Below are 24,781 nucleotides of genomic sequence, written 5' to 3'. Positions count from 1 at the left end.
ATGAGAATGAGAGGTCTAGGAAACAGGAAGTTCTCTGCACATCCTAAGAGGAGAAGCCAAAGACATTGAAGTCTTCCTTCCTGAAGGTCTGAGTTCACACCAGACTCCCCGTCACTGGAGAGGAATCACGCAAACATTGGTGATGATGCCGACTGAGATGGAAGGAAACGAACTTGAGCTGCAGCAGGAGGGATTAAGGTTAGACAATGAAAAAAATTCCTGCCAGCTGAGGCCTAAATTGCTGGAACAAGGAGCTGAATTTTGATCATGCGTTTATTGTTTCCAAAGGGCCCGTGGAATTCCTGTAAGACGGTGATGGGGCAGGTACAGTTGTCCCCATTTTACAGATAGGAAGATCGAGGCCCAGTGAGGTAAATGGATTCTCAGGGGATAATGCACCAAGGCAAGAATCAAGGCACTTGATTCTTTCACTACACCACACTGAAGGAAGAATTTCCTTCAGCTGGGGTCTTCAAACCCAGGAAGAGAGATGCCCCTCCACCTGGGCTGGTTTAGGGGTGAACATCTCCTGGGGGCAGGGAATGAAGTAAACCTTGTGCTCTTCCTAACCCTAGAGTCCTGAGCTTGAACTGTTTAGTCTTGGGTAGAGAGAGTCAATCATTCGATCAATGGTATTTATTAATGATGGCATTTATTAGGCACCCACTATGTGCAAAGCACTGCCCTAATCACTGGGGAGGTTACAAGGTGATCTGGTTGTCCCACGGGGGGCTCACAGTCTTTATCCTCATTTTACAGATGAGGTCACTGAGGTACAGAGAAGTTAAGTGACTTGCCCAGAGTCACACAACTGACAGCTGGCGGAGCAGGGATTTGAACCCATGGCCTCTGACTCCAAAGCCCATGCTCTTTCCATTGAGCCACGCTGCTTCTCTAATTTATTTATTTATTTATTGAGTGCTTACTGTGTGCAGAGCCCTATACTAAGCACTTGGGAAAGTACAGAATAAGAGTTGGTAGACACGTTCCCTGCCCTCAACTAGCTCACAGTCTAAAAGGGGAGACAGACATTAATATGAATAAATGAATTACAGATAGGGACATACAGGGGCTTTGGGGCCTAGGGAGGGGTGAGTAAAGGGAGAAAATCAGGGCGATGCGGAAGGGAGTGGGAAAAGAGGAAATTAGGGTGTAGTCAGGGAAGGCCTCTTGGAGGAGATGTGCCTTCTATAATGCTTTGAAGGGGGAGAGAGCAATCGCCTGTCGGATTTGAGGAGGGAGGGTGTTCTGTGCCAGAGGCAGGACATGGGCGAGAGGTCGGGGTGAGATAGACGAGATGGAGATACAGTGAGTAGGTTGGCATCACAGGAGCGAAGTGTGTGGGCTGAATGGTAATAGAAGAGCAGCGAGGGGACAGAGTAGGAGGGAGTGAGGTGATTAAGGGCTTTAAAGCTGATGGAGAGGAGAGGCTGAAAAAACAGTGCACCCTCCTTCCCCCTCCCTCTTTTCCTGCCCGCCCCCTGGCCGGCTTCAGTGAGGTGGGGGTTGCAGGAAAGGGATGGACAGTTCAGCTGCCACAAGACCCCAGCCAGGTCAGATGGGCTGGCAGTGACGCACACGCGGAGCATCTGGAGGACAAGACGGGTCAGGCCAAGCTAGTGAAGTCCAGTCTACCGACCCACCGCTATCTCTGCCCCTGGCTGGCTGCATGACCCGAGGGAAGTCAGTCGACCTCTCTGGGCCGCTGGTTCTCATCCCTGGAATCCCCTCTGCCCTCGGCCAGCTGTGTGGCTCGAGATAAGTCAGTTGACCTCTCTGGGCTTCTGGTGCTCATCCCTGGAGCCCTCTCTGCCATCCAGTAATGTAGCAAGGAGAAACAGGAGAAAACAGGTCTGAGTTGGCTGGGCAGATTGTTCTGAAAAATCTGACGCTTTCGCAAAGGGCATTTCCTCTCCCTCATTTCGCAGCGCAAAGAACCCTAAACCTCTAATCCTAATCTCTCCTGTTTCAATTTGTCTACTTGTCATCTCTCATGCTGACCTCTTGCCCCCTTTTTTTAAGCTTTTTTATGGTATTTGTTAAGCGCTTACTGTGTGCCAGGCACTGTACTAAGCACTGGGGTAGATACAAGATAATCAGCTTGGGCACAGTCCCTGTCCCACAAGGGGCTCAGAGTCTTAGTCCCCCTTTTACAGATGAAGGAACTGAGACCCAGAGAAATGAAGTGACTTGCCCCAAGTCACACAGCAGACAAGTGGCAGAGCTGGGATTAGAACCCAGGTTCTTTTACTCCTAGGCCCGTGCTCTATCCACAAGGCCATGCTTATTATCATCATGGTGCCCTTCTGGTAGGAACTTGGAGAAAGGAATGTAACAGTTGCAGTAGTAATACTAATGATACTTGAATGTGGTATTTGTTAAATGCTTACTATGTTCCTAGCCCGTACTAAGTGATGAGATGAATAAAAGCAAATCAAGTTGGACACGGTCCCTGTCCCACAGGGGCTCACTGCCTCAACCCCATTTTACAGAGGAGGTATCTGCAGGTCAGAGAAGTGAAGTGACTTGTCCAAGGTCACAAAGCAGACAAGTGACGGTACAGGGACTCGAACCCATGAACTTCTGACTCCCCAGCTCGTGCTCTATCCACTATGCCATGAAAATAGTATCTACTAATGGGTGGAGAGCTGGTGGCCAGTATGGGAGGGACACAAGTCAGACCCCTAAGTGTCCAGGCATGGTGATGCAGACCAGGCAGGGAGATGCCCCTTTCCCCACCCGCCGGTGACCCCTGACTCAGAAGAGGTGGTGCAGTGGTAGGGATGGAGCATGGGGCCTTCCGGCCAGGACAGTAGCTTTGTTTGGGACAATTTCTCCCCCTGGCCGGGGACTGGGGGAGAGCTCCGGACCGATTAGCAGGGTCTGTCCTGGGCTTATCTGGGGCGGGCAGGAGAGCGGCAGCATCTTTGTCCCCACTAAGGGTGGAGCTATGGGCAGAGAGTACTCACTGCAGCCATGGAGTTGATGCGGTCGATATAATAATCCGGCCAGCTGGTCGCCAGCTTGTTGGGATCCTCTTGTTCCTAAAACAAAAAGATGTTTGAGAAAGAGGCTGGAGTCCTGAGCTGGATTCTATGGGGGTCTGGAGCTATCCCTCACCCAGAACACCCTCCTCCAGGGACCATCAATTTATATTCAAATCTGTAATTTATTTCTATTGATGTCTGTCTTCCCCTCTAGAAGTAAGCTTGTTGCAGACAGGGAATGTCCATCTACTGTTGTTTTGTATTCATTCATTCAGTTGTATTTATTGAGCACTTACTGTGTGCAGAGCACTGTACTAATGCTTGTACTCTCCCAAGAGCTTAGTACAGTGCTCTGCACACAGTAAGCACTCAGGAAATATGACTGACAATGAATAAAGGCACCTTGGGTTCGTGATTGGGCCTTTCTGCCCGTGGACAGGGGACAAGACGACATGACCTTTGAACCAAGTCATCAGGGGACCAGACTGGGCACTTGAGCGGGATGGAAAAGCAGCTTTGGCCTCACAGGCCCACAGTGTAATGGGGGAGATTTGCTTGGAATCGTCACAGATATAAGAAGCAGTATGGTGTAGTGAATATAGCATAAGCCTGGGGGTCAGAAAGTCGTGGGTTCTAATCCCGGCTCTGCCCACTTGTCTGCTGTGTGACCTTGGGCAAGTAGTTCACTTCTCTGTGCCCGCCCCAGCTGAATCTGAACAAGGTGCATGACTCCTCCCCAGAGCTTGTCCCTGTGACAACAGGGTCTAGGCTTTCGGGACCCTTTCCCCACTTGCATCTTCTCCTCAATTCCCCCTCAGCTCCGAGGAAAGATTAACATTTTGGAAGGCAACGCTGAGGGCTTTCAACTTGTGCCAGCCCTGGGTACTTGGAGCTTGGGAAGTTATTTAATCTCAAATCCTGAGGGTGCTCTAAAAGTATCACATTCTTCCTTACACAGTGCCCACTTCCTGTTCTGCTCACTGTACATTCCCCAGCGCACTGGTCCGGCCTGGGGAAAGAGAGGGGACCCGTCATTCCTCCCTCCCTCCTCTAGCTTCCCTTCAGGTAATAATAATAATAATAATTAATAATAATTACGGTATTTGTTAAGCAGCATGAGAAGCAGCATGGCTCAGTGGAAAGAGCATGAGCTTGGGAGCCAGAGGTCATGGGTTCTAATCCCAGCCCCACCACTTGTCAGCTGTGTGACTTTGGGCAAGTCACTCAACTTCTCTGGGCCTTGGTTCCTTCATCTGTAAAATGGGGATGAAGACTGTGAGCCCCGCGTGGGACAACCTGATCGCCTTGTATCCCCCCCCCCCAGTGCTTGGAACAGGGCTTTGCACATAGTACATGCTTAAGAAATGCCATTATTACTACTATTATTATTATTAAGCACTTACTATATGCCAGGCACTGTATTAAGCAGTGGGATAAATACAAGGTCGTCAGACCCCACAAAAGGGCTCGCAGTCTTAGTAGGAGGGAGAACAGGTATTGAATCCCCATTTTACATATAAGGTAACTGAGGCACAGGGAAGTGAACTGACCTAACTACCCCAGGTCACACAGCAGACAAGTATGGGAACCGGAAGTAGATTCCTGGTCCTCTGATTCCCAGGCCCGGGCTCTTTCCACTAGACCACACCACTCCTGAAGTCCACAAGGAGCCTGGACTGGTGCTATCCTCCCCCTCCCTGGGCCAGGACAAACCCAAATTATTTGATGGTGTGCAATGAGACCTGCTGTCGGCCTAGATTTGTCTGTGCTTTGGGAAGGCAGGGGCAGGAATGGAGCAGGGACCCAATCTTACCTTCTTTTTGCTGCAGTAGATCTGCCACTTCTTCTCCGGCGGGAGGGCGAACACCGCCTCCCGGTTCTTGTCTGTGAGGTCCAGCTCATCCTGAATAGTAAGAATAATGATGGTATTTGTTAAGCGCTTACCAAATGCCAAGCACTCTACTAAGCGCTGGGGGTGGATACAAGCAAATCAAGTTGGACACAGTCCCCATCCCACGTGGGGCTCACAATCTCAATCCCCATTTTGCAGATGAGGTAACTGAGGCCCAGAGAGTGAAGCGATTTGGCCAGGGTCACGCAGGAGACAAGTGGCGGAATCAGGATTAGAACCCATGACCTTCTGATTCCCAGGCCCGTGCCTGGAGGCTTCTATCCACTAAGCTACAAAGGGATCAGGAAGGAAGATTTTTGTTGTCAAGAGTCCCGTGAAGGGATCTGGGCTCCCATTTAGCTTCTTATGCCTCCACCAACTCTCCCCACCCTGTATAGGCTTGTTACCTTGTTACCCCACTGCTTTCTCTTCACTCACTGCTTCCCAGATGACTCCCATTCCTCCCAAGCCAAACTTCCAGCTATTCCTTGCTCCAGACTCTCCCTCCTCTACTTCCCCGCTCCCGCTGTTGCCCCCAGCTCAGAGCTCCCTGCCTCCTCACATCAGAAAGACCGCAGTTCTCCCCATAGTCAAATCCCTCCTAAAATACCTCTTCCTCCAGCAAGTCTTCCTTGATTCCCTCCCAGTGCCCCAAGTTGTAAACCTCTGTTGTCAAACCTCTAGACTGTAAGATCACTGTGGGCAGGAAATGTGTCTATTGTTGTACTCCCAAGAGCTTAGTACAATGCTCTGCACACAGTAAGTGCTCATTACAAACGATTGAATATTGCTAGCACTTGGATGTCAATCAGTGGTATTTATTGACCACTTACTATGTGCAGAACACTGTACTTAGCACTTGGGAGAGTACAGTACAACAGAATTATCAGAAAAGTTCCATGCCCATAATTAGTTTACAGTGTAGAAGTTACTTATTTAAAATCAGCTTCAATGGTCATATACATTCAATCAACTATACATTCAATTATTTATTTTCATTACTTTCATTTTCAGTCAGAGTATAAGCTCCTTGTAGGCATCACCAACCCCAGATCCTGGACTCTCCTAAGTGTTTAGGCCAGGGCTCTGCACACAATAGGCTCAATCAATCAATCAATCATACTTACTGAGTGCTAACTGTGTGCAGACCACTGTACTAAGCTCTTGGGATAATACAGGATAGCAGAATTGGTAGACACATTCCCTGCCCACAATGACCTTACAGGGTAGAGGAGGAGACAGACATGAATATAAATAGATTACAGATATGGACATAAATGTTGTGGGGCTGAGGGAGGGGTGAATAAAGGAGGCAAATCCAGTGCAAGGGTGATGCAGAAGGGAGTGAGCCCGTTGTTGGGTAGGGACCATCTCTATATGTTGCCAACTTGTACTTCCCAAGTGCTTAGTATGGTGCTCTGCACACAGTAAGCGCTCAATAAATACAATTGAATGAATGAGTGGGAGAAGAGGAAATGAGGATTTGATAGGGGAAGGCCTGTTAGAGGAGATGTGCCTTCAATAGAGAAGCAGCGTGGTTCAGTGGAAAGACCCAGGGCTTTGGAGTCAGAGGTCATGGGTTCAAATCCCGGCTCCACCACTTGTCAGCTGTGTGACTTTGGGCAAGTCACTTCACTTCTCTGGGCCTCAGTTACCTCATCTGTAGAATGGGGATTAAGACTGTGAGCCCCATGTGGGACAACCTGATCACCTTGTAACCTCCTCAGTGCTTAAAACAGTGCTTTGCACATAGTAAGCACTTGATAAATGCCATTATAATAAGGGTTTGGAGGCGGGGAGAGTGATTTTCTGAGTGAGGATGTGGGCAATGGGCTGGTGCAGTATTTGGCCTGACCTCCAACTCCAGGGGAGTAAGACGAGTCCCCCTGTAGACTGTCGGCTTGTTGTGGGTAGGGAACGCATCTGTTACTTCTGTTGTATTGGACTCTCTCCCAAGTGCTTGCTGTGCACACTGTGAACACTCTATAAATCCCATTAATTGACCAGTAGTTCAGTGCCCTGTTGGCATTGTCGGAGGCTGAGGGCTTGGGATGCAGGTTTGAGGCTGAGCCTGGAATAGTGGGTGAAGAAGAGCTAGCGGGGTTGTCCATTCCCATTCAGAGTGCCCAGGTTCATTTTCCCTCCAAACTGCCACTCTTCTCCAGCCTTCTCTCCCCTCACTGCCTAATGCTCCCTGGGATAATCTGGTTCCTCTCCCTACCGATGGGCTAGTGGGGCTACTCATCTCATGGTGGGGGTACCCGGGGTCAGGAGGCTGGACTAGAAGACCTTTAAAGTCAGTTCCAACCCCAAGAATCTCCCTCTCTCCCACTCCCTCCCACTCTCCCTTATCTCTCGCTTCTCTCCTTTCTCTCTCCTTCCCTCCTCCCTCTCTCTCCCTCCTTCTCCTCCGTCTCTCTGTCTCTCTCTTTTTATCCCTCTCTATATCTCTTTATCCCACTCTCTCTTTCTCTTCTCTCCTTTCTCTCTCCTTTCCTTCATCCCCCCTTCCCTCCCTCCCTCCTCCTCCCTCTCCCTCTCTGTTTCTCTCTATCTCTCTCTCCTCTCTCTCTTTCTCTCTCCTTCTTTTCAACCTTCCTCCCCTCCCTTCCTCCCTCCCTCGTGCTCTTCTTCATTTGCCTTGCTTGGTGACTGGTGGAAGGCCCAGGAGATATGAAATCTAGAGATTAAGAGGCTCTGGATTTTCTGGATTTTCTTCCTGATTCAGTCACAGACCCAGAATCAAATCCCCATGAAATTCCCAAGGCACCCTGCTCCCTTGTCTCCTGGCTCGGGCAGGAGATGGGGATAAGAAGGGTGAGGGACTTCTTAAGAACTCTTGAAAGGGACACTGCACGGATGGTGCGGGGTGGGATCCCCAATTTCTCAGCAGGAAGCCGAAGGAAAGGGAGGAAGGATTCAGGCTAGACATCGAGGTAGGTGAAGCCGGGGAGCCCATGAGGGACATGGACTGAGTTCAATCTGTTGATATTGTATCTACCTTCATTCATTCATTCAATCGTATTTATTGAGCGCTTACTGTGTGCAGAGCGCTGTAATAAGCATTTGGAAAGTAAAATACACCAATAAAGAGAGACAATCCTTTCCCACAATGAGCTTAAATGTTTAGCACAGGGGTTGGCAGGTAGAGAGTAGTAATAGTAACAGTAGTAGCAACAATGTGTTTACTGTGTGTGCATTGTAAAGTACTTGTTTTTGTATTGTGTTCTCCCAAGGGTTTAGTACAGTGCCCTGGACTTAGTAAGTGCTTGATAAATAGCATTGATTGATTATTATTACTAATAACTGATAATAAGCGTGGAGAGGGTGAGCTCTCCTATGGGAGATACCTTCCTGTGCCAGGACCTGACCTTGGGCAGTTAGACTGTGAGCCCACTGTTGGGTAGGGACTGTCTCTATATGTTGCCAACTTGTACTTCCCAAGCGCTTAGTACAGTGTTCTGCACACAGTAAGTGCTCAATAAATATGATTGAATGAATGAATGAATAGGCATTGCACCCCCCCCCCCCCACCACCACCTTGGCCCCCTCAATCCCTCCCCCACCCCCACTGGTCCGGGATGCCCCCACCCCCTTCGCCCCTCCATCCACCCTTCCCCAAATGATCCAGACACTCACCACCAGCTCAGAGAAGCGGGCATCGAGCTCATCGGCGGATGGGATGGGTATGGAGAAGTCCAGGAACTGAAGAGGGTGGTTGTCCTTGAGGTTGATCTCGGGGGGCAGGTCATTGCCCCCGAAGCAGCAGAGGAAGCCCAGGGCATGGCGGCTTCTCGTCCGCGGGGCCATGGTCACGGGGAGGGTCGCTGGCTCCTGATCATGATCTGTGCGGGGGTGGGGAGGGAGCAAATGGGAGGCCACAGGCATTGCAGGCTGTGGGGAATCCAACTTCACTCCAAACTCACCTCATCTTCCCCTCTCTCCCCATGACACTAGTCCCCAGAACTTAATAAATACGATTATTATTATTATTATTATTAAGGAGGACTCTGGTATCCCATTTCCCAGACCCTAGAAAACACACTCAGAGTCTTCCCTCACCACCACCCCAGCGCTTAGAACAGTGCTCAGAGCTTAGAACAGTGCTTTGCACATAACAAACACTTAATAAATGCCTTCATTATTATCATTATTATTAGATGCAGTCTGCCACAGACACCTTGGACAGAAGCAGCCACCGCGCTGATGACCTTGAAGCTGATCTCCCTATTGACTGTAAGCTCACGGTGGACAGGAAACATGTCGCCAATTCTGATCTATTGGACCCTCCCAAGTGCTTAGTACAGTGCTCCGTACACAGTAAACGTCATCGGTGGATTTAGGCCCACTCTCAATCAATCCATCGAAGGTATTTATTGAGCGCTTACTGGGAGCGGAGCACTGCACTGCGCACTTGGGAAAGTATTGTACAACGGGGTGGAAGACACGTTTCCTGCCCTCATAGAGCTTACAACCTACTGGGAACTTACACACTAGATGTTAACTCTCTATCCTGGCTACTCTTGTGCTCTAGTTCTCTAGTGCTACTCTTTAGCACTAGATGTCAACTCTCTAGAAGCAGCGTAGCTCAGTGGAAAGAGCACAGGCTTTGGAGTCAGAGGTCATGGGTTCAAATCCCAGCTCTGCCAATTGTCAGCTGTGTGACTTTGGGCAAGACACATAACTTCACTGTGCCTCAGTTACCTCATCTGTAGAATGGAGATTAAGACTGTGAGCCCCCCTTGGGACAACCTGATCACCTTGTAACCTCCCCAGTGCTTAGAACAGTGCTTTGCACCTAGTTCTTGCCATCATTATCGTTATTATTATTAACTCTCAAATCCACAGCCCTGCACCTGTTTCCATTGGAACATCAGGGCAGGAGGCTTTGATGCTGGGAAGAGGTTCCCTGTGGTGACAGGGACCAGCCCGGAAGCTCAGCCCAAGTGCTTAGTACACTGCCTGGCACATAGTAAGCACTTTATAAATACTATTGGTATTAATTTATTATTATTATTAAAGAGGATCATGAGGTCCCGTTTCTTAGAAACTCTCTAACTGGATCTCCAGCTGGGGTCAGGTCCAAGTGTGGCTGAGGTCGCAGGGAACCCCAAACGGTGGGTCTCACCAGCCCAGCAGAGAAAGATGCAGGGGAGGGAAGGGGCAGGGTAGAGGGAGAGGGTCTTTCATATCCCCCTCTGAATCCAGCGGAGGACTGACCAGAGGCGGGAGAAGGGTCCCTCTGTGAGCTGCCGGGGCTGGACAGGCCGGGAGCAGGGCTGCATATTTTGCCCTTTTAAGGGACTTGTGCTAAGACAGCTCTGGTTTAGCTCCTGCCCCTTCTCCCTGTCACAGGGGCTGGAGGAAGCGGATGGGAAGGGGAAAGGGGAAGCAGAAATGGCAGGGCCCCTGCTCGGTGGACATACCACCGGCCCTCCCATGCCCAGTGCGGAGGAGAGAGCGGGAAAGAGGTGGATGTCAGTTACCAGCTAGACTCCCCCTTCCCAGCATTGTCCCCCCCGACAGAAGGAGCTGTCCTAGCGGGGCTGCAAGGAGCCAGTGGTCACCGCTTCATCCTAGCCCCTGGGACTGGTGCATACTGAGTAACCCCGGTTTTGGATGGGAATCCAACCAGCTGCGGCCTCTCAAGGGGGAGCTGAGCTGACCTCTAGGACAGAAATAGCAGCTAGATACCGCTGCTTTGGCCGTCAGTCAGCTCCGGACCGTGAACTGCACCTCACCCGTGGCTCCCAGCCCGCGATTCATTCGGTCATATTCATTGAGCCCTACTGTGTGCAGAGCACTGTACTGTGCGCTTGGGAGAGTACAACACAATGGTAAACAGACCCATTCCCTGCCCACAACGAGCTTACGAGTTATGCGAGCCCCTGTGCTACTGATCCAAATGAGGGCTTTCTCAGTTCAGGGGAGGTTACGGGGGAGGTGGAGGAGACCAGACAGATCATCCCTCAACTCTGACCCAAACTTCCAAGAAAACCCTCTTCCCACTGCTCCAGCCCCGCAGCCCGGGAACCAGAGACACAGCTGGCCCCATCTGGCTGCACAGCTCAGCCTCTCCATTGTCAGAGTTCTAATCCCGGCTCCGCCATTTGTCTGCTGTGTGACCTTGGGCAAGTCACTTCACTGTTCTGGGCCTCAGTTACCTCCTCTGTGAAATGGGGATTGAGGTTGTGAGCCCCACATGGGACAGGGACAGTGTCCAATGCCATTTGCTTGTATCCACCCCAGCGCTTAGTACCGTGCCTGGCACATAGTAGGTGCTTAATAGATACCATCATTATTATTATTATTGTCAGCTACACAAAGATGGAACCCAACATTCTGTCTTTGCACATCTTCTCCCTTACCTTTCTGCCATCTCTTTCCCTTCCTTCGTTGTCTGTCCCTCCGACTGTCTGTTTCTGTCATTTCCTTTTCCTTCAGAGGACTTGTTTACTCTGAGTCCCTCTTACCCTCAGCTCCCTCCCAAGAAACTCTCCTCTGCCCAAGAAGCAGGGGGCACCCCCTGGGAAATAATAATAATGATGATGAAGGTATATGTTCAGCACTTACTCTTAGCCAAGCGTTGGGGTAGGCATGATGCACAGAAGTCTGACACAGTCCCTGTCCCACTTGGGGCTCACAGGCCAAGAGAGAAGGAGAACAGGTATTTGAATCCCCCTTTTACTGGGATCAAACTGGGGAGCAGAGAAGTTAAGTGGCTTACGCAGGGTGTCACAGCAGCCAAGCGGCAGAGGCAGGATTAGAACTCAGATCTCCTGATTGCCAGTCCTGCGCTCTTTCCTCTAGACCTTAATCTCCTTGAGGGCAGGGAACAGGTTTACCAACTCATTGTGGGCAGGGATTGTGTCTGTTACATCGCTACATTGTACTCTCCCAAGCACTTAGTACAGTACTCTGCACACAGTCTTGTTTTAAGCAGTTGAGTTGTCTCCAACCCATAGCAACACCACGGACACATCTCTGCCAGAACACCCCGCTCTCCATCTACAAACAATCGGGTAGTGCATCCAGAGAGTTTTCTTGGTAAAAATACAGACATGGTTTACCATTTCCGCCTTCCGCGCAGAAAACTCGAGTCGCCACGCTTGACTCTCTCCAATGCCGCTGCTGCCCAGCACAGGTGAGTTTTAACTTGTAGCAGATTGCCTTCCACTCGCTAGCCACTGGCCAAGCTAGGAATGGAATGGGCAGGCCTCTGCTTGGCTTTCCCTCCTGTAGTCGAAACTGGTAGAGGACTGGGATCTCTTTAGGTGAGACCCGGAGAGGGGCTACACACAGTAAGCGCTCAATAAATGCGATTGACTGTCTGTTATATTGTACTCTCTCACGAGTGCTTAGTACCATGCTCTGCACACAGAAAGCACTCAGTAAATATGATTTACTGACTGACTGTAATACTATACTACCCCGAGTGCTTAGTACAGTGCTCCTCACACAAAAAAGCACTCAGTAAATACAACTCATTGACCAAATAATTGATTCCCCCCAGGCCATGCTGGGCCACTACGCTTTCCTTCCTCCTCACAGTCCCTGGGTCTCCCTAACCTAACTCCCTTCTCCCTGTTCCCACTCTTTCCCGGGGTAATAAAAATAATAATTGTGATACTTGTTAAGCACTTACTACGTGCCAAGCACTGTTCTAAGCACTGGGGTAGATGCAAGTTAATCAGGTTGGACACGGTCTCCATCCGACATTGGACTCACTCTCTTAATTCCCATGTTTTTACAGATGAGGTAACTGAGGCCCAGAGAAGTGAAGTGACTTGCCCAAAGTCACACAGCAGACAAGTGGTGGAGCTGGGATAAGAACCCATGACCTTCTGACTCCCAGGCTTGGGCTGTAGCCACTATATCACGTTGCTTCTGGAGGGGTCGGCCAAGGACGCGAGGACGGTGATGAAAGGATCACAGTCGCCTTCGCCGAGGGAGCACGTCGTCCTGGTGCTCTGTCCGAGAACACGTCTGTTCTCTGTCAGTTTTGCTCCATGACCCGAACTGAATTAGCCCCGGGCCGCTGTCCCAGTGGTTTATGGACCCCGGAGCATCCCGGAGATCTGATCCAATGCTGCCGGCCTCAACTCCCCTTCTACTCTACTTTCCGGTGCGTACCCACACTCAATCTCCATGATAATAATTGTGGTGTTTGTTAGGCGCTTACTACGTGCCATGCACTGTACTAAGCACGGGGGTAGCTCAGTGGAAAGAGCACGGGCTTTGGAGTCAGAGGTCATGGGTTCAAATCCCGGCTCTGCCAATTGCCAGCTGTGTGACTTTGGGGAAGTCACTTCACTTCTCTGTGCCTCAGTTATCTCCTCTGTAAAATGGGGATTAAGACTGTGAGCCCCCCGTGGGACAACCTGATCACCTTGTAACCTCCCCAGCGCTTAGAACAGTGCTTTGCACATAATAAGCGCTTAATAAATGCCATCATTATTATTATTATTACTGTGTAAAATCTGATTACCTTGTGTCTACCTCAGGACTTCGAGCAGTGCTGACACATAGAAAAGGCTTAATAAGTACCACAATAATGCTAATAATAATTGAATGTTGTCTCTGAATTCCGATACTCTATCCAACGTACGAGAATACGGATGTAGAAAAGGATGTAGAAAATCAAATCAAGAAAAACAGCATGTCCTTGGGAAGTCTGGAAAGTCAGCCAATTGTATTTATTGAGCGCTTGCTGTGTTCAGAGCACTGTACTAAGCCCTTGGGAGAGTACAATATAATAGACATATTCCCTGGCCACAGTGAGCTTACAGGCTAGAGGGAAGGTGTGGGGCAACTTGACTTCAAACAGCACAACATGGAGGTCAGGAGAGCCATTAGAGGTCTGACTCTCTCGAGTTTTGAGACCTGCCCCTACACCAGACATCACTGTGGTACTTGTTAAGCGATTACTATGTGCCAAGCACTGTACTAAACACCGGTGTAGATAGAAGAAAATCAGGTCGGACATAGTCCCTGTGCCACATGGGGCTCCCAGTCTAAGCAAGAGGTAGAGCAGGTATTGAACTTCCATTTTCAGATGAGGAAAGTAAGGCGCGAAGTAGCAAAATGACTCAACCAAGGCCATGCGGCAGGCAAGTGGCAAAACTGGGATTAGAACCCAGATCCTCTGACTGCCAGGCCTGGGTTCTTTCCACGAGGCCACGCTGATTTACCTCCAGAACCATCCGCTATCATCGTGCCCCCCTAAGGGCAAGACAAAGATCGTGGAAAACAAGAGCCTGGAGTACCGTCAACCAACGTGGCAGCAAAGCAACGACCATCCCTCCCGTCTTTGTCGACAAGGGCTTGTGAGGAGGGTGGACCCCAGCGGATTACCCTAACAGCAGCTGTAGGATGATCTCAAGTGGGGAGACCATAAACAATGAGGGAAAGAAGAAAATATTCAAAGACCTGGGGAAGCAAAACCTCAGATGATGTGGCGTATAGCTGTCAACAGCTGGGAGACAACGGCAACAGACGGACCTGCCTGACTCCCAGCAGTTAGCCAAGGAGGGGGACTCTCTCAGGGCAGAGAGTGGGAGAAAAACTCAGAACAAACAGGCTGAATTCAAAAGGAAGGAATTCAAAAGGAAGATGGCAGCAAAATGTCTTTCTCTCCGAAATGGGGTTCTCCCCCACTGGAGAACTTAATGGAGTTCTCCCCCACAGGTACTAAGTTCAATTGCGCGCCAAGACCCTTTTCCCATTCCCACCAAGTGGAAGGAAATGCCAATTGGCTGTCAGTCTTATTATCTGCCATTACTTCAGAGAAGCAGCGTGGCTCAGTGGAAAGAGCACGGGCTTTGGAGTCAGAGGTCACGGGTAAGTCCAGGCTCTGCCAATTGCCAGCTGTGTGACTTTGGGCAAGTCACTTAACTTCTCTGGGCCTCAGTTACCTCATCTGTAAAATGGGGATTAAGACTGTGAGCCCCCCGTGGGACAACCTGATCACCGTGTAATCTCCCCAGTGCTTAGAACAGTGCTTTGCACATAGTAAGCGCTTAATAATTGCTATTATTATTATTATTACAGCATTAGCTAAGAAAATCCTCCTCAGTAGAATTATCTTTGAACTCACAAGAATAGGGGCATGTATATATAGATAGATCTTTATTCATTCAGTAGTATTTATTGAATGCTTACTGTGCCGCAAGCACTATTGTAGCAAGCACTACAATAATGAATGGACACATTCCCGGCCTACAATGAGATCTGCGCTTACATGGTTTTTTTATGTTATTTCTTAAGTGCTTACTATGTGTCAAACATTGCTCTAAGCCCTGGGGTAAGTACAAGTTGATTAGGCCGCATAGAGCACCTGTCCCACATGGGATTTACAGTCTAAACCGGAGGGAGAAGTGGTATCCCCATTTTGCAGATGAGGCCACTGAGGCTCAGAGAAGTTAGCAACTTGCCCAGGGTCACACAGCAAGCAATCGGCAGATCTGGGATTAGAACCCTGGTCTTTCTGACTCCCGGGCATGTGCTCTCTCCAGTAGGCCAGGCTGCTTCGCCCAGATTATTTGTCTTAAGGGCTTGTATCTATGTATTTATGTATACATAGTAGTATCTTGGTTTGCAGGAGTGTAAGTCCATAGGTTTGATATGTGAATGTGTGTGTGCACACGCATGCTTGCGTGTGACTCAGTGAAGCAGCACGGTCCTTGGAGTCAGAAGGTCAAAGGTTCTGATCCCAGCTCCACCCCTTGTCTGCTGTGTGACCTTGGGCAAGTCACCTTCATTCTCTATGCCTCATTTTCCTCATCTGTAAAATGCAGATAAAAATAATAATAATAATGGTATTTGTTAAGCGCTTCATATGTGCCAAGCACCATTCTGAGCACTGGGATACATACAAGGTCATCAGGTTGTCCCATGTGGGGCTCACAGTCTTAATTCCCATTTTACTGATGAGGATTAAGACCGTAAGCCTCACATGGGACAGGGACTGTGTCCAACCTGATTATCTTGTCTATACCCAAGGTCTTAGTACAGTGATTGGCACATACTAAGCGCTTAACAAATACCATTAAGAGAGAGAGAGAGACAGACAGCATTCCAAAGGAGAGAGGAAATCTTCTCGGAGGCAGCAGAAGCAGCGGCAGCAGAGAGCATTTTGAACAGAGTTTAAATCGTATGAAAAAGCAAGTTATTTATTGGAGAAATCCGCTATGGGGGAAGATAGCTCACACCTGGTTCAAAGCTCCATCTCGAGGGCTGACTGACGCGCTCCGAATCCCAGGGAGGGCCGACACATGTCTCCTCTGATGGGAAACAACGGGAGGACATTGGGAACCTGGGAGGGATGGGGGTGGAGGGGGCCAAAGACTCATTCTGCAGTTGAGTAGGATTTTTGTGGGCTGATGGTTGGGTGGAAATGATGAGCAATGGCTGATCTGAGAAGGAGCCATCGAGGGGACTGGCATGGGAAAAATGAGCATTTTGGTGCTTCCTTGGCTGGACCTCGTCACCCCAACCCCGCCTCCAGCGCTAGAAGGAGACGAGATCATAGTTGTGGGCAGTCGTGTCTCTCTGCCGGTCTGCAGTGGCGGGTGGAGGAAGGCTGGAGTCTGGTTAGTGTAACTACGGGCCAGTGAACTGATCAGATTGTCTCCGCTCCGGAATTCATGGGGGACTCCTTCCTTCAGTGAAAATACCCCTTTCCAGCTCGGGCCCCAATGTCATTCAACGTGGAGATCATGCCAAGCTCCCGGTTGAGCTAACGGTTGCCCTCTTACACCCTGAATGACACAGGCATAGTTCATTCATTCACTCATTCATTCAATCAATCGTATTTATTGAGCGCTTACTGTGTGCAGAGCACTGTCCTAAGCGCTTGGGAAGTACACGTTGGCAACATATAGAGATGGTCCCTACCCAACAGCTGGCTCACAGTCTAGAAGGGGGCTCACAGTCTAGAAGGGTAGTTGTCAGGGATGGCAGGGCCGGGGGTAGTGGAGGTGGTGGAGCTGATTCAGAATCATCAGGTTGGACCCAGTCCCGACCCCAAATGGCACTCACGGTCTCAGAATGAGGGAGAAAGGGTGTTGAATCTCCATTTTCCAGATGAGGAAACTGAGGCATAGAAAAGCAAAGTGCCAGCGTGGCTCAAAAACCTCGGGCTTGGGAGTCAGAGGTCATGGGTTCTGATCCCTTGGGAGTCAGAGGTCATGGGTTCTGATCCCTTGGGAATCAGAGGTCATGGGTTCTGATCCCGGCTCTGCCCCTTGTCAGCTGTGTGACCTTGGGCAGGTCACTTCACTGGGCCTCAGTTCCCTTGTCTGTAAAATGGGGATAAAGACTGTGAGCCCCACGGGGGACAACCTGATCACCTTGTATCTATCCCAGCTGTTAGAACAGTGCTCAGCACATAGTAAGCGTTTAACAAATACTATCATTATTATTATTATTGTTATTATTATTATTATACAGCAGGCAGGAAGAGGAGCGAGGAGGAGAACCCAGGCCTTCTGACTCCCCAACCTGGGGTCTTGCTACTAGGCCACACTGCTGTCCTCCCCTGGTCCAGATCCTCTTTCTTTACCAGATCCAGGACAACATTTCCTGAATGTCCGGTTGGCAGCTTCCTCCTTTTTTTCTTTTTTTAAGGAGTCCGTTAAGCCCTCATTAGGTGCCAGGCACTGTATTAAGTACTGGAGTAGATGCAAGCTAGTCAGGTTGGACACAGCCCCTGACCCACATGGGCTCACAATCTTAATCCCTATTTTACAGATGAGGGCACTGAGGCACAAAGAAGTGAAGTGACTTGCTTTAGGTCATAAAGCAGACAGGAGGCAGATTAGAACCCAGGTCCTCCTGATTCCCAGATCCGTGCTCTTTCCACTAGGCCTTGCTTCCCCCTGCAGCCTGATGGCATAGAGAAGCAGCGTGGCTCAGTGGAAAGGGCACAGGCTTGGGAGTCAGAGGTCATGGGTTCAAATCCCAGCTCTGCCAACTGTCAGCTGTGTGACTTTGGGCAAGTCATTTCACTTCTCTGGGCCTCAGTTACCTCATCTGTAAAAATGGGGATTAAGACTGTGATCCCCCCCACCCCCCCGTGAGACAACCTGATCACCCTGTAACCATCCTAGCGCTTAGAACAGTGCTTTGCACATAGTAAGCGCTTAATAAATGCCATTATTATTATTATTATTATTATAGAGGCTGAGCCTTTGAGAGTCCAGGCTCCTTCTCTCTTCCAGCACCTTCAGCCTTCCATCCTCCCTCCTCATTCATTCATTCAATCATATTTGTTGAGCTCTTACTGTGTGCACAGCACTGTACTAAGCACTTGGGAGAATACAATATAACAATAAACAGACACATTCCATGCCCACAGTGAGCTTACAGTCTCTCGGAAGCCTCCAGGGGATGCTCCGAGCACTTGGAGATGATTTTTTCCGAGTCCACCAGGGCACAGGGAATTTGGAAATCTGCTCCAATCATAAACCATCCAGCTCAGCACGAACCCAGTCCTGGCTGTCTCCAGCCTGCCTCAGACAGCATTTATAAGAAATGATCCCAAAGCTTCTTGGGTGAAAACTAAACAAGCAGCATGGCCTAGTGGAAAGAACACTGGCCTAGGAGTCAGAGCACCCGGTTCTAACCCCGACTCTGCCCCTTTTCTGCTGTGTGACCCCAGGGAAGTCATGGCACTTCTCTGGGCCTCAGTTACCTCATCTGTAAAATGGGGATTATGACTGTGAGTCCTGTGCGGGACAGCATTTGGCATATAGTGAATGCTTGATGAATATCATTGAAAAAAAAAAAGAATTTCCCATTCCATGCTTGAATCTCCCCAACTTTTGTACTGTGCCTGGCCCCTTCCCCAGGATTCTCCCTTCTGGGGAAAGCCCTGGATGCTAGAAGATGTAGAAACAGAGGCAGGTGTGTTTATCGCTTGGAAGAGGCACCCATATCAACAACCTGGGGTTGTTTATCTGACTGTCTCACTGCAGACACGGGGCAGACAGATTACTCATTCATTCAATCAATCGTATTTGTTGAGTGCTTACTGTGTGCAGAGCACTGGACTAAGCTCTTGGGAGAGTACGATACAACAATAAACACACATTCCTGGCCCACAGTGAGCTCACAGTATGGATTCTAGATTAGGGTCTCCCGTTCCCCCGCCGTGGCCAAAGAATTGCCCCATGGGAGTGTCATAGTTCAGAGGTCATTCAGGGACCACCAAGATCACGTCCATAAGTCCCAAAGAGCATTTACCATTAGGGACCCACCTGGTCATCCCCGGAGCCTGAATATTTCACATCCCCGTGGGACCAGAACAATGTCTCATTTACTGTGGTGGTATTCGTTAAGCGCTTCTTATGTGCCAGGCACTGTACTAAGCGCTAGAGTGTATACAAACAGATTGGTTCGGACATAGTTCCTGTCCCACATGGGGCTCACAGTCTTAATCCCCATTTTCTAGATGAGGTAACTGAGAGAAGTGAAGCTACTTGCCTAAGGTCACATAGTGGACAAGTGGCTGAGGTGAAATTAGAGTCCAGGTCCTTCTTACACCCAGGCCCATGCTCTTTCCTCTAGGCCACACTGCTTCACTCCATGCCTGAGCCCTAGGGACTTATTATGATCTGGTTTAGTTGTAGCAGTATTTGTTAAGCGCTTACTCTGTGCCAAGCACTGGGGTAAATGCAATATTATTAATCAGAATCAGTCACCGTCCCACATGGGGCTCACTGCCCATTTTCAAGAAAGGGAAACTGAAGCACGGGGCGGTTAAGTGACTTGCCTGAGGTCATCCTGCTTGTGAGTTACGGAGCCGGCCTTCTGAGTGATAGAAAGTATCAAGATGACTATCCTTTTTGCTTTAGAGAGAAGGAGAAGAAGAAGAAGAAGAAGGAAGAAGAAGAAGAAGAAGAAGAAGGAGAAGAAGGAGAAGAAGGAGAAGAAGGAGAAGAAGAAGAAGAAGAAGAAGAAGAAGAAGAAGAAGAAGAAGAAGAAGAAGAAGAAGAAAAAGAAGAAGAAGAAGAATTGTGGTATTTGTTAAGCACTTACTATGAGCTCTGCACTAAACTCTGGGTTAGAAATAATTTATGCAGACAAGACCCACTCCCTGTCCCGCATGGGGCTCTCAGTCTAAGGTGGTGGGGAAGGGGGGAAGGAGGGTATCTATACTGTACCATCCACCAGGGAGTTAAAAGAGTTGAAGTCCATCGGAGGGAGAGCAGGCAGTTTGAAGATCCAACGCCTAGCATTTATTTGTGTAATAAGTCATTCAGGCAAGGTAAATGTTTTATTTTGCAGGTGACAACTGAGCCATGAAAAATGAAATAATTATCCTTTATGGTGGAAGCAGAGAACCCTGTCTGAACCTGAACCAAAATGATCAGATTTCCAGCCGTAGGAGGGCGAGTTTAGGTGAGATCAGAGAGGCCCAGCCCCTGGACACTGGAGAAGACGCCCACCCCCAGCACCCTGGCTTGGGACGGATTCCAAATCAGCTCAAGGCAGAATTCCCCTGGGAAAATCTACTCTCCGCGGCTACATCATCTAATTCCAGGAATTCCAGTTACAAGATTGTAAAGCCATCACTAGACGGTAAGCTTCTAAAGGGCAGGGATTGTTTCTACTGACTCAACTGCTCTGTACTCCCCCAAGTGCTTAACACAGTGCTCGGCACATGATAAATGCTCAGTAAATTCCGCAGACTAATGAGCTCTTTCGCCACCCTAAGATCTCTGACTTCATTCATTCATTCAATCATATTTATTGAGCGCTTACTGTGTGTAGGGCACTGTACTAAGCACTTGGGAAGTACAAGTTGGCAATATATAGACATGGTCCCTGCCCAACAATGGGCTCACAGTCTAGACTTGTGTTTCCCAGTCAACAGGAAGAAGCAGCAAGGCTGAGTGGATAAAGCCTGGGAGTCAGAAGGACCTGGGTTCTAATCCTGGCTCCACCACCTTGTCTGCTCTATGACCACGGGCAAGCCACTTCACTTCTACCTGCCTCACTTCCCTCATCTGTAAAATGGGGATTAAGACTGTGAGCCCCATATGAGACAGGGACTGTGTCCAACCTGTTTATCTCATATCTACCCCAGCAATTAGAAGAGTGCTTGACACATAGTAAGCATTTAAAAAATACCACAATTGTTATTATTTATTATTTTTATCCAATTAGGGAGCAAAACCCCCATGAATGGCTGGAAGGGTCGTGAGCAGGAGAGCTGCTGAGGGTTCACAATGGGGCCCAGTAATGTAGACTTCCTGACTGTGACCCTGGGATTTTTTTTTTTAATGGTATTTGTCAAGTGCTTACAAGGTGTCAAACATTTTTCAAAGCGTTGGGGTAGGTACAAGTGAATTAGGTTGAACACAGTCCCTGTCCTGCATGGGGCTCACAGTCTAAGCAGGGGGAAGAACAAAAGAACTGAGGCACAGAGAAGTTAAGTGACTTGCCCAGAGTTGCCCAGCAAGCATTTGGCAGAGCCGGATTTAGAGCCCAAGTCCCAAACCCAAGCTCTTCCCACTAGGCCATGCTGTCCCTGGAGAGTGAAAGTGGCCTAGTGAAAAAAGCCCAGATAATAATAATAATAATAATAATGATAATAATAATAATAATAATAATAATGGCATTTATTAAGTGCTTACTATGTGCAGAACACTGTTCTAATCTGGGAGGCAGTCAGCCTTTCTAACTCTTGCAGTCCCTGTCTGCCTGTGGGCCCTCTGAATTAATCAACCCATAGCCCCAGGCTACGTATGGAAAAAACGGGTCAATGAAAAATGTCCTTGATAACTACGTCTCGTCCATCTCTTCCCTGGACCAGATGTCCAAGCTTGGGTTGCTCCTGAATTATTATCCAGCTGACATCGCCAGCTGGGAAGCATCATGGCCTAGTGGATCTAGCGTGGTCCTGGGAGTCGAAAGGACCTGTGTTTTAATCCTGGCTCCGCCACTTGTCTTGGGTGACCTTGGGCAAGTCACTTTACTTCTGTGTGCCTCAGTTCTCTCATCTGTAAAAAGGGGATTAAAAGTATGAGCCCCGTGTGGGACACTCTGATTAGCCTGCGTCTACCTCAGAGCTTAGTACAATGCCTGGCATGTAGTAAGTGCTTAACAAATACCATCATTGTAATAATAATAATAATTATTATTATTGCCCCCCAGCCCCCTCCCCACAGATGTCAGGGAAGCTGGCTAGGCCCAGGAGCCCTCTCCTTGGTCCAGGGAGTTGGCTGGGGCCAAAAGCCCCCTCCTCTGTCATTCCGTGGGAATTGGGCCTCACGTAGACCTGCCTGGAATTCTTGACCAAAGACTAAACCTCTTGAAAATGACCTAAGGCAGTGCTGTGCTCAGCACAACCTCTCTCTGTCCTGACCGTGAGATCGCACGGACTCAGGAGACCAACTAGACCACAAACTGTGACACTCGTGACAGTCACTGGGGTATTTATTCAGCGCTCACTATAATAACAATAATAATAATGGTATTTGTTAGCGCTTACTTCGTGCCAGGCACTGTACTAAGCTCTGGCGTAGATACAAGCTAATCAGAGTGGACACAGTCCATGTCCCACATGGGGCTCATAGTTTTAATCCTCATTTTACAGATGAGGTAACTGAGGCCCAGAGAAGTGAAGTGACTTGGCCAAGTTCACAGAGCAGGCAAGAGGCAGAGCCGGGATTTGAACCCTTCTGACTCCCAGGCTAGTGCTCTATCAAATAGCCCACACTGCCTCGGAGCACTGTACTAAGTGCCAGAGTCAAAATAATCAGATCAGACACAGTCCCAGTTCCACATGGGACTCGCAGTCTAACGGGGGAAGGAAAACAGGTTTGGAACCTCCATTTTACAGAGGAGGAATTGAGGCCTAGAGAAATTAAGTGACTTGCCCAGGGTCACGAGGTAGTCAAATGGCTACGATTAGAATTTAGTTCCTCTGACTCCCAGATGAGTGATCTTTCCAATAGATCATGATGGGAGTCCTAACATATGACTCCGAAGAGCCCAAACTGATCAAATCTCCGTCCAGTATTGACAGATACTAAGACAGTGGAGTTTCGGCCATTGGAGGGTCCCGGGTTCGGGGTGGTGCTCGGTGTGTCCGTCCCCCGGCCCCGAGCGGCAAGTGGCGGAGGCAGGATGAGAGCTCAGGTCATCTAACTCTCAGGCCTACGCTGTTTCCACGGCTTCCAGTTCAGAGATGGCAGAAGCTGCAGGATCGACGGTGATGCCACCCGGGGCAACCCTGGGCCCGAGACCCGCGCCCAGCACTTCTGACGGTTCCGGTACCAGGAGGCGTCCGGCTCCCGCGAGGCCCTGGGGTGTCTGCGGGAGCTGTGCCATCTGTGGCTGAGGCCGGACCACCGCACCAAGGAGCAGATCCTCGACCTGCTGGTGCTGGACCACTTCCTCGCCGCCTTGCCCGCCGACACCCAGGCCTGGGTGCAGATCCAGAGCCCCAAGAGCAGGGAGGAGGCCGTGGCCCTGGTGGAGGAGCTGGAGCGGGAGCAGGATGGGCCGGGAGAGCCGGTGAGAAGCAGTGGGGATGGTCTTCCTCCTTTCCCACCTTTCCTTCCGCCTAGTTCAGTTCGGTGGGCGGGAGCTCAGGTCCAATCAATCAATCAATCAATCGTATTTATTGAGCGCTTACTATGTGCAGAGCACTGTACTAAGCGCTTGGGAAGTACAAATTGGCAACAAATAGAGACAGTCCCTACCCAACAGTGGGCTCACAGTCTAAAAAGGTCCAGAGAGGGAAGAGCATGGCTCAGTGGAAAGAGCCCGGGCTTTGGAGTCAGAGGTCAGGGGTTCAAATCCCAGCTCCACCACTTGTCATCTGTGTGACTTTGGGCAAGTCACTTAACTTCCCTGTGCCTCAGTTCCCTCATCTGTAAAATGGGGATTAAGACTGCGAGCCCCCCGTGGGACAACCTGATCACCTTGTAACTTCCCCAGCACTTAGAACAGTGCTTTGCACATAGTAAGCGCTTAATAAATGCCATCATTCTTATTCTTATTCTTATTCTGGCGGTCATTGTGTCCATCCCCCTGTTTCTTGGAAAGGATGACCCCTCCCTGGGCCCAGACAGAAGGGAAGCCGTAGGCCTTCTACTCTTCAAGCTCTCCAGTAACAGGCCTAGTGAGTCAAGCACGGGCCTAGGAGTCAGAAGGACCTGGGTTCAAATCCCAGCTCCACCTCATGTCTGCTGGGTGACCTTGGGCAAGTCACACACGAATACGTAATAAAAGGGAACAATAATGGTACACAGTATCAACTCCTTTTAATGTGCATCCCCTTCCCCAATACAGAGAATGAGTTGCAGCTGCATGGAGCCTGTTTTTATAGAGATTGCCTAGGGTAAATCTAGAAAAAGGGGAGCAACATCATATTTCTTCACTGTATATATGTTTGTACATATTTATTACTCTATTTATTTTACTTGTACATATCTATTCTATTTATTTTATTTTGTTAATATGTTTGGTTTTGTTCTCTGTCTCCCCCTTCTAGACTGTGAGCCCACTGTTGGGTAGGGACGGTCTCTATATGTTGCCAACTTGGACTTCCCAAGTGCTTAGTACAGTGCTCTGCACACAGTAAGTGCTCAATAAATACGATTGATTGATTGATTTTACTACTCTGGGCCTCAGTTGCCTCATCTGTAAAAAGGGGATTAAGACTGTGAGCCCCATGTGAGACAGGGACTGTGTCCAACCCTATTAGCTTGTATCTACCTCAGGCTTTGAACAACGTTTGGCACATAGCAAGCACTTAACTAATGCCACTTTTGTTATTATCATTATTATTATTATTATTATTAACCGATACCCAACCACTGTCTGCAGTCACCCACACTGCCAACAACAATATCCTCACATCTAACCTCAATCTCAAGTCCCAGCTTCC

The 24,781-nt window shown here is 49.2% G+C and overlaps 1 protein-coding gene and 1 non-coding gene across 4 annotated transcripts in view; both read right to left on the bottom strand.

Moving 5' to 3' along the window:
- DAAM2 (dishevelled associated activator of morphogenesis 2) overlaps positions 1 to 24,781 on the bottom strand; it is a 109,268-nt gene that overhangs the window by 34,240 nt on the left and 50,247 nt on the right. For all 3 annotated transcript variants that reach the window (XM_038761281.1, XM_038761283.1, XM_038761282.1), the window contains exons 2-4: positions 8,518 to 8,723; positions 4,801 to 4,890; positions 2,970 to 3,044 (exon numbers count right to left, since the gene is read on the bottom strand). In XM_038761281.1, coding sequence (XP_038617209.1) covers positions 2,970 to 3,044; positions 4,801 to 4,890; positions 8,518 to 8,688 — 336 coding nt within the window. In that variant the 5' untranslated portion in view covers positions 8,689 to 8,723. The remainder of the gene's footprint in view (positions 1 to 2,969; positions 3,045 to 4,800; positions 4,891 to 8,517; positions 8,724 to 24,781) is intronic.
- LOC119941093 lies at positions 12,033 to 12,170 on the bottom strand. Its single transcript, XR_005455125.1, has one exon. It is a non-coding gene; the product is annotated as a small nucleolar RNA SNORA7 (small nucleolar RNA).

Source organism: Tachyglossus aculeatus, chromosome 19 (assembly GCF_015852505.1).
Source record: "Tachyglossus aculeatus isolate mTacAcu1 chromosome 19, mTacAcu1.pri, whole genome shotgun sequence".
NCBI lineage: Eukaryota > Metazoa > Chordata > Mammalia > Monotremata > Tachyglossidae > Tachyglossus > Tachyglossus aculeatus.
Note: the sequence above shows the minus strand (reverse complement) of the source record. Positions and strands in the feature narration are given on the sequence as shown.